General features: G+C 37.0%; 1 protein-coding gene across 2 annotated transcripts in view; it reads right to left on the reverse strand.

Annotated features, from left to right (window-relative positions):
* The window catches only part of LOC144978715 (vesicular glutamate transporter 3-like), a 350,750-nt gene that overhangs the window by 30,509 nt on the left and 310,241 nt on the right, over positions 1 to 10,000 (reverse strand). For both annotated transcript variants that reach the window (XM_078925137.1, XM_078925136.1), the window contains one exon: positions 3,098 to 3,208. In XM_078925137.1, coding sequence (XP_078781263.1) covers positions 3,098 to 3,208 — 111 coding nt within the window. The remainder of the gene's footprint in view (positions 1 to 3,097; positions 3,209 to 10,000) is intronic.

Here is a 10,000-nt window from a genome sequence, read left to right on the forward strand (position 1 = left end):
ATAATAAATAATAATAATAATAATATGCAAACAATAATAATAATAAAAATAATAATAATAATAATAATAATAATAATAATAATAATAACTAATAATAATATAATAATAATAATAATAATAATAATAATAATAATAATAATAATCATAATAATAATAATAATAATAATATAATAATAATAATAATAATAATAATAATAATAATAATAATGATAATAAACATATAATAATAAATAATAATTAATAATAAATTATATAATAATAATAATATAATAATAATTTAATAATAATAATATGATAATAATAATATAATAATAATAATATAATGATAATAATAATAATAATAATAATAATAATAATAATAAAATAATTAATAATAATAATAATAATATAATAATAATAATAATAATAATAATAATAATAATATAGTAATAAATATAATATAATAATAATATAATAATAATAATGATAATAATAATAATAATATAATAATAATAATATAATAATAATAATAATAATATAATAATAATAATAATAATAATAATATAATAATAATAATAATAATAATAATAATAATAATAATAATAATAATAATAATAATATAATAATAATAATAATAATAATAATAATAATAATAATAATGAGCGTAAATTCTACAGCGCCCCTTTCCACCAAAAGTGCCGGAAGCGCTTATACATATATTCAAATATATATTATATATATATATATATATATATATTATAAATTCAATAAAATCAATAAACACTCACAGAAAAACTGAAAGGAAATACTCTGTCTCCAAAGAGGCTTTAAAGGAGGACAGAGAACTACGGTGTCTGGTGTCTGCTGAAAGGGCATTACCACGCAGTGGGGAGCAGAATGTGCGAAAGCACGTCCTGAAAAATTTGACTTAGGAACCAAACGGTTCAAGTACAGGGAAGTGATGAGGGAGAGAGGTATTCGATAGTAGATAGAAATAGAAGGATGACAAGGAGTGGTACAAGATTGGACCTTTGCACACATTTTTAAACAAAAATAATAAGGTTGATGCCAAAAAAACTAACAACAATCCGCCAATCGGATATAACGTACCAAAACACAAAACTATGTATAATTTTGTACTTTTAGAATTTAATGATAACTACTCATAAATAATGGCGCTGTCAACAGCGCTGTCTCTCTCTCTCTGTCGGAAAAAAACCCCCATTGTATTATCGCCTAACAGTCGTCATGTCTCGTTCTTTACGTTACGTGTTGCTGTTGGTCAGGGACCATTTGTAAAGACCTTTGAGCACGTTTAGTGGATATTGTGCTATATAGAAACTCAATTTCGGAAAGCTTTGGAAATTTTGAGCACGTTTAGTGGATATTGTGCTATATAGAAGCTCAATTTTGGAACGCTCAACTTTAAGGTGAGTGTCATACCGCAAGTTCACACTGCCACCATAAAGTAAATTTTTTTAGTGTCTCGTCCCCCCCCCCCCTCACCCCACCCCTTCGACATAAAACCAAATATAGATAGTGGGTCAACAAATTCACACCCTTCCCTCGTCACCCCCCCCCCCCCCTTTCACCCCACCCCTTCGACATAAAACCAAAGATAGATAGTGGGTCAACCAAATTCACATTTCCCTCGTCACCCCCCCCCCCCCTTCACCCCACCACTTCGACATAAAACCAAATATAGATAGTGGGTCACCAAATTCACACCCCTTCCCCTCACCCACCCCCCCCCCCTCCACCCCCCCCCCCACACACACACACACACTTCCAAAACCCATTGTTTTTCTGTCCCAAAACACATTCAAGACAAAGTTTACAGAAGACAAGTTCGGAGCCGTGCGGATGATCAGTGTCAACCTTGGGCTCCGGCACTTCCGGTCATGCGCAGAGATTAAATCAGGGAAAATGGTCGTCCCTGTCACAATGACAACTCACAAAAACCGCCCTCCATTGAAGGTTGTGGAGGTTTATTGCTCCGAAGGGCCCATCGGTGTTGTCCGATCAATTTAAAACAAAAATCTATGCAGCGAGGTGTACTTATTCGCAGGTCTGATAACCCAAATTGTTTTGGGTCTCATTGTTGTAATGCAACCAACGCAGAATGTTTCTCCATTACAACAATGTTAAAATGGGCCCAAATGATTGCCTCCGGTTATCAGACCTGCAAACTAAGTAAACGTCGCTTTTAACCCTTCCAAAGCTGGGGTTAGTTTTCACTCTTATATTATGACCCCAAAGTCTCCAACTGATATTGTGTTACATTTATATCGTTGTCCCCTTGAATTGTATGCACCGAGATCACTCCCATCTCGAAATGAACGATTGATTATTATCTAGACCCCAAATTAAAATGTGTAGTAAAGTTGGAGTAGTAGTAGTAGTAGTAGTAGTAGTAGTAGTAGTAGTAGTAGTAGTAGTAGTAGTAGTAGTAGTAGTAGTAGTAGTAGTAGTAGTTGTATGTGTAGTAGTAGTCGTAGTAGTAGTAGTAGTAGTAAGTAGTTGAGTGTAGTAGTATAGTAGTAGTAGTAGTGTAGTAGTAGTAGTAGTAGTAGTAGTAGTAGTCGTAGTAGTAGTAGAAAGATAGAGTAGTAGTAGAGTAGTAGTAGTAGTAGTAGTAGTAGTAGTAGTAGTAGTAGTAGTAGTAGTAGTAGTAGTAGTAGTAATTGTTGTTGTAGTAAGCCTCGCAGTCTGAATAACGCTTGCTGAGAATTGTGTGATTCAGCCATAGAGTTTTTAAAACTTCGATGAGTATAGCTGCTCCCTCCATCCATGTTGTTGTTTCCATTGGTCACGGTCCTGGGCCGGAGTTTTGAGGCTGTGGAGCTCTTTTTGTGACTTAAGTATGGAGGACACTGTATTTTTTCTTAGTTATTCAGGGATTAATTCAGCCTCGTTTGAATCCAGCAATTTCTGATATGTAGAGAGATCCTGGTTCAGGGTAGTTACTATTGATGTTGGTGGTCTCCCTACATATTTGTTGCCATGTAGGAAATATTCTGCCATTGCAGTTTGGACAAGGATGTTATCTTCTAGACGCAAGAAGTGACCAAATTATAGCCTTCTTTTATTATTGTACTCAAATGTGTAGTGTACATACCTGAAATTGCGAATCCACTGAAGCCAACAGCCAGGGTAAGACAAGCTACAGCCGGTGCCGTATTCCTGGTGAAACTCACGCCCAGGAGAAAGATTGCCTCCATGCCGAAACCTGTGAATTGAAGACGTAAATAAAAGCAATGTTGAGGAGAGAAGGTTAATATTCGACTGATCAACTATCAATATGGAGTCAACCAAAAGCTGCTAAAAGAAATTGAGACCATAATGTGGTCTAGTGGTATGACGCCTCGCCTTCGTATCGGGAAAGTCCAGGGTGAGAGTCCCGCTCTGAGCAGAGCATAGTTGAGTAATTGGAAAAGGCTCTTTACTCACATTCTCTCGTCGTACGCAGGTGTAAAATGAGTACCTGGCGGTTAACAGGATTGTTTCTGTCGGAAAAAAATAGTGTAATAATAGTGCCTAACAAGCGTCTTGTCATGTCTCGTCCTACATGTTAAGTGTTAGTGTTGGCATGAAAACTCTTGTAAAGCAATTTGAGCACGTGTGGTGGATATTGCAGTATACAAATTTGCGGCGCTGCACTGCGGCTGACGCCTGGGTTATTCCAGTCTTCCCTTGGAATAGACCCTAAAGAAAAATTTCCCCTTAGGGATGAATAAAGGGAATCTATTATTATTATTTTATTTATTTATGTTTTAAAAAAAAGCGACAAAAGAATTTTTTTTTTTACAAAAACAGTCAAAAAAAAAAAAAAAAAAACACACGAAAAAATCAATTGTTACTAGGGGGCGTGCCGGGAACCAGCCACTTTTGGTCATGTCAGTTCCAGTAAAGAGGAAGATTTAGATCAAGTTATCGAACAGCAAAGAAAGACAAAGGGGACTAGTTCAACAGACACCAGTGGTGGATCCAGGAGCGATATATCTTTGTACTGATCTGGCACCATAATTTTAAAGTCCCTCATTGACACCGCCATAGTATCCTCGCTAAAGGGGACGGGACATACTCAGTTTTAATGAGCTTTTATGTAGAGCAATGTCCACTAAATATGCTCAAAGCGCTTTACAAGGTGTCCCTGGTCAACAGCAAGATTTAACATGTAGGACGGGACATGCCACCTGTTAGGCGATATTACAATTTTTCGGACAAAGACAACGCTGTTAACGGCCAGGTACTCATTTTACACCTGAGTACGGTGAGAGAATGTGAGTAAAGAGTCTTTTCCAAGGACTCAACTATGCGCCGAGCGAACCCAGGACCTTCCGATCCAAAAGCGAGTGTCATACCACTAGACCACATAGCCGCACAGTTCGTAAAAAAAAAAAAAAAAAAAAAAAATGATCTTAATCCTTTCGAATTATTATTCAATTCTATATGACACATGAAACAGTACAGAAGAAGCAAACAATAATTCTATTTTACATGTGTGTAATATATTTACCGCTCCTTTAACATTAAAGTCGAGCACTTTTATTTCGTGGGTTTTATTTTATAACTTTATATATCTATCTATCTATAAACAAGGACACTCACATTGTATTTCAGGGAACTACGGATTTATCATCAGCTGAAGAGGTGCGACCACCACTGAAACGATCACCCACATTCTATTTCGAGTGTCCTTATTTATTTTACATGATCTAATAAATGTTATCGAGCACTCTAGTATCTACAAGTACCCACCAACACACACACACAAACACACACACACACACATATATATATATATATATATACACACATATACACACACAGACACACACACAAAATATTTCAAGTATAATTATGATCAACTTCTACAATATTGTTTCGAGCATTCTCTCACACCAGGAAGTGAAAGTAAAAGTAGATTGTTGTGTACTATTTCGGCTTATATATATATATATATATATATATATATATATATATATATATATATATATATATATATATATATATATTAATATTTCGGATATCCAACCTTAAGTACTACCGATTAATCAGTCATGGACAGTTGTTTGCTACCCTTTGATTAGGACAACGGTCTATCGAGAAGTACTTTCCACCTAATGTAACAGACCCAGCTACCCAATCACTGATGGATAGACATGGGGGTTAGAAAAAAAACAAATCTTGACTGCAGCCCGGTGTGAGACAAGTACTCTACCAACTGAGCTCAGCGATCCCCAACCAAACACACCGATAAATCTTATTGATGCTATGCGTTAAGGTAAAATACACACAACGTCCTGATATAACCCACCAACTCATAAAACTATGTGTAACCTTGAACGTTTATATTATTATTGATAGAATTTAGTGTGAACTAATAAAATCACCAAAAATGACTGTCTAAATCAATTTTAAAAAGAGCTGATTGACGTCAATTTCGTTCCGTATAATATCCAAATACGTTGATCCATCCATCCATCTATCAATCCACGCATCCATTACCCATTACCCATCCACCACACACACCCACCCACCCACCCAGTCATAAACCCACCACCCTTCATTTTTTTCCCCTATTACACAATTCAATCTGTCCTATTCTATTCTATACTAAACAATTCTATTCTATTCTATCCTCCCACCGGCTCTATTTTCTATCCCCCATTCTTTTGTAGTCTATCCGATCCCCCTATGTTTATCCTCCAATATCGATTCAGGGTCCCCCCGAAAAGCATCATGGGACGGCGCCAGCCATCATCATCTCGCCACCAGCCGCCGACATTTAACAAGTACAAAAGCTGTTTGCTTTTAATTCATTACTGCAAGATGTCTCCCGAAAGTTGACAACATACCCACTCTCTGTCCCCTCCTACGAAGAAAGCAGTAACCGAGAAGCTAAGGGCTGGATAGGAGTTTTTTTCCTACAGAAAAGGCTGCTTCGTGACTTGGCAAAAGACAGACCCCTTACCCGACCGAGCCCCTTCCCACTTGGAGCATTATAGTGACGGGTATCTATCTCTTTTTCCACTCCATCTTACTCTCTCTCTCTATATATATATATATTTCACTCTCTCTCTCTCTCTCTCTCGCTCTCTCTCTCTCTCTTTCTCTCGTCTGTCTCTATCTATCTATCTATCTATCTATCTATCTATCTATCTATCTATCTATCTATCTATCTATCTATCTATCTATCCATCCATCCATCCATCTATCTGTCTATCTATCTATCTATCTATCTATCCATCCATCCATCATCTATCTATCTATCTATCTATCTATCTATCTATCTATCTATCTATCTATCTATCTATCTATCTATCTATCTATCTATCTATCTACTATCTATCTATCTATCTATCTATCTATCCATCCATCTATCTATCTATCTATCTATCTATCTATCTATCTATCTATCTATCTATCTATCTATCTATCTATCTATCTATCTGTCTATGGTGACTTGGCAAAAGACAGACCCCTTACCCGACCGAGCCCCTTCCCACTTGGAACATTTTAGTGACGGGTATCTATCTCTCTTCCTCTTTCCATCTCTCTCTCTCTCTCTCTCTCTCTCTCTCTCTCTCTCTCTCTTCTCTCACTCTCTTTCCATTGTCTGTCTCTCTGTATCACTCAATAGAACAATCAATCAATCAATCAATCAATCAATCTATCTATCTGTCTATATATCTATCTATCCATCCATCCATCCATCCTTCTATCTATCTATCTATCTATCTATCTATCTATCTATCTATCTATCTATCTATCTATCTATCTATCTATCTATCTATCTATCTATCTACCTACCTACCTACCTACCTACATACCTATCTGTCTATCTATCTATCTATCTATCTATCTATCTATCTATCTATCTGCTATCTATCTATCTATCTATCTATCTATCTATCTATCCATCCATCCATCCATCCATCCATCCATCCATCCATCCATCTATCTGTCTATCTATCTATCTATCTATCTATCTATCTATCTATCTATCTATCTATCTATCTAACTATCTATCTATCTATCTATCTATCTATCTATCTATCTGTGTGTCTGTCTATCTATCGGAGTGTGTAAGTATGTGTATGTACCCTTTCTCTCAAATGCCTCACTCTTATCCCTTCCTCATTCCTATCTTCTTTCTCATCTCTCCTTCAACTTGGGGGGGGGGGGGGGGGGGGGGTAAGGGGGAGCCAGATGGCCTGATGGATAAGGCAATGCATCTAAATCTACTCGGCATTCCGTTTTATCCCCGAGCAAGAAACTTAGCCCCAATTGCTTACTTTTGCGGCGCTGTATTGCGGCTGACATCTGGATTATCTCAATCTTTTTTACGAGAGAGACTCTGATATAACAATTCCCCGAAAATTGATTAAGTAGAATTTTGTATGTGAGGCAGCAGCTTCTTATGGTTCTCACACTATTATGTTATGACGATCGACCCAATCAGCAAAGTCCGGTCCGCATTCGTGCACAATCGCGAACCCGCCCGGTAGCATCGTCACAATACATCGTAAAATAGATGCTCTGCCGTTTCGTATGTGAGGCGGAAGGAGATGTGCTACTTTCTTCGTTTGTACAAAATAAAAAAATAAAAATTATAGTGAAGGGCTAAAATAATGCTAAACAAATAGAGACGGACGGAACACGCCACAACAACAACATAACTAAGCAAAGCAAACAAAGCGTTCGCCTGCACATTCAAACACTCACAAACATACACAAACATACACACGCACACACACATACACACACAAACACGCATAAAACAATAAAAACCAGCCAAAACGATGTTCCCCAGAACCGAAACGATTCCAAAAAAAAAAAAAAAAAAAAGAAAGAAAAAGAAACCCACAGAAAATCTTATTATCATTATTGTTTTATTTCAATGCTGACCTTAACAGACCAACATCGATTCTAAGTACCCCCCCCCCCCCCCCAAAAAAAAAAATAAATAAAAAAAAATAAATAAAAGGATCTCGACTCCCCGCCCCCAACCCCCCCCCCCCCCCCCCCCCCCCCGGTCTCCTTCCCTTCCCGTTACGATCCCCCTCCCCAAAACCAACACTTCAGACACACCCACATCTCTATCTATCCATTTTTCCTCTCTCTCTCTCTCTCTCTCTCTCTCTCTCTCTCTCTCTCTCTCTCTCTCTTCTTTTTATTCTTTCCCCAATTTCCTTTTAAAGTGAAAACAAGAACACAACACTCACGGGTGTCACATCTCCTCTAAATCTACTTAACATCCCAGAATCCCCCTGCTCTATCTCTAACACCGGCCTCGTTTTAATTTCTTATCTGGCGTGCAAGGGGAAGGAACTCCCTCGGCCCGAGCATCGTTTTCTCCGGGGATTTGCCTGACTTGGAAACGATCTTAACATGTCAGCCCCCTTGTTTTCCTTTCCACTCAAGGTCTCCTCTAGGTGAATGGCGCGGGAAATAATGTGTGTACTCAATTCATTTTTACCCACAATTCATCCCGGCGCTTCATTCTTCCACAAGCTGGGCAGGGCATTGCAATGTTCAACAGCAGACGGCTATCGTCGTCGTTGTTGTTGTTGTTTTTATTGTAACGGAGACATCTTAAATAAATAATATTATTATTCAATTTCGATTTCATAATCCTTCTTTTTTATTCATTTTTTCCCCATTGACGTTACTATCTCAACAAAAATCATTAAAAAAAATCTTAACCCTCTCGGTCCTTACCATCCATAAGAAAATCGTCACATTCGTTACGATGAAACCAACAATTTTCTCATTTTGACATCCTCTTTACATCACAACTTATAAAAAAAATATTTTGTTATAGATAGTATGGGCTTGGCTAAGAAGCTCATAACATTGCCATCCTGAAGTATAACGGACCAACACACAAAACTGTGTGTATCCATGAACGTTTATAGTCGGGTTAATACAGTTCAGTGAGCATTACTCGCGGATGGCAAAAAACAATAACAAAGACCTGAGTGACGTCATCTTCGAACTATCTATAGCGATAAATACAAGACACTGGACATTATTATGTATGGAATGTACTTGCTCCTTTTCTGTTTGAGTCGGAAAAAATTATATTTTTTTTTTTTTTGTGTTGGGTGGGTCTGAAGTTTCAGAGAAAAATTCTGAAAATGTCTGGTAAGCAGAGAGTTTAATTGAAGAATTCAAATAACGGAAATTAGTCGCATTGAAGACAAGTTGTATTTCATGTGAGACCAACTTAACTTCTAGGTCAAGTGGTATGAAATTTCGATTGAAGGAAAACCGTTAGTCTGTTCTTCAACTCTGAATGAATTCGTTTTTAAAGAAATACCATTTTAAAACCCCTCTTATTTTAAGATATTATCATAATGAAAATAATCTGATGCAGACGTCGAAGAGGTGATTGAATCTCTTACTTTTCTTTTTTCTTTTCTTTCTTTTTCTCCACAGAATTCTATTTTTGAGACACAAACCACTAACCGGCCGTAGACTTAGAAAACGTGTATATATATACGTGCGGCTATGTGGTCTAGTGGTATGACACACGCTTTCGGTTCCGAAGGCCCTGGGTTCGAGCCTCGCGCTCAGCGCATAGTTGAGTCCTCGGAAAAGGCTCTTTACTCACATTCTCTCACCTGGCCATTAACAGCGTTCTCTTTGTCCGAAAAATTGTAATATCGCCTAACACCTACATGTTAAATGTTGCTGTTGACCAGGGACCCCTTGTAAAACGCTTTGAGCACATTTAGTGGATATTGCGCTAGATAAAGCTCAATTATTATTTTAAAATTATAAATTATTTATTTATAAACTTTGGCCAGAAAACTCGTATTTCAAGTAACGCAGACGTCGAAGAGATGATTGAATCTCTTCTTTTTTTTTTGTCATTTCTTTTTCTTTTTCTCTGCAGACTTCTATTTCTGAGACAAACCACTAACAGTCGTAGACTAAAAAAAAACGCGGAGGTTTAAAACTTTGGCCAGAAAACCCGAGCTTCAAGTATCGAACGCAGACGTCGAAGAGA

Source organism: Berghia stephanieae, chromosome 8 (genome assembly GCF_034508935.2).
Source record: "Berghia stephanieae isolate SIO BIC M18660-M18661 chromosome 8, UCSD_Bste_1.3, whole genome shotgun sequence".
Lineage (NCBI taxonomy): Eukaryota > Metazoa > Mollusca > Gastropoda > Nudibranchia > Aeolidiidae > Berghia > Berghia stephanieae.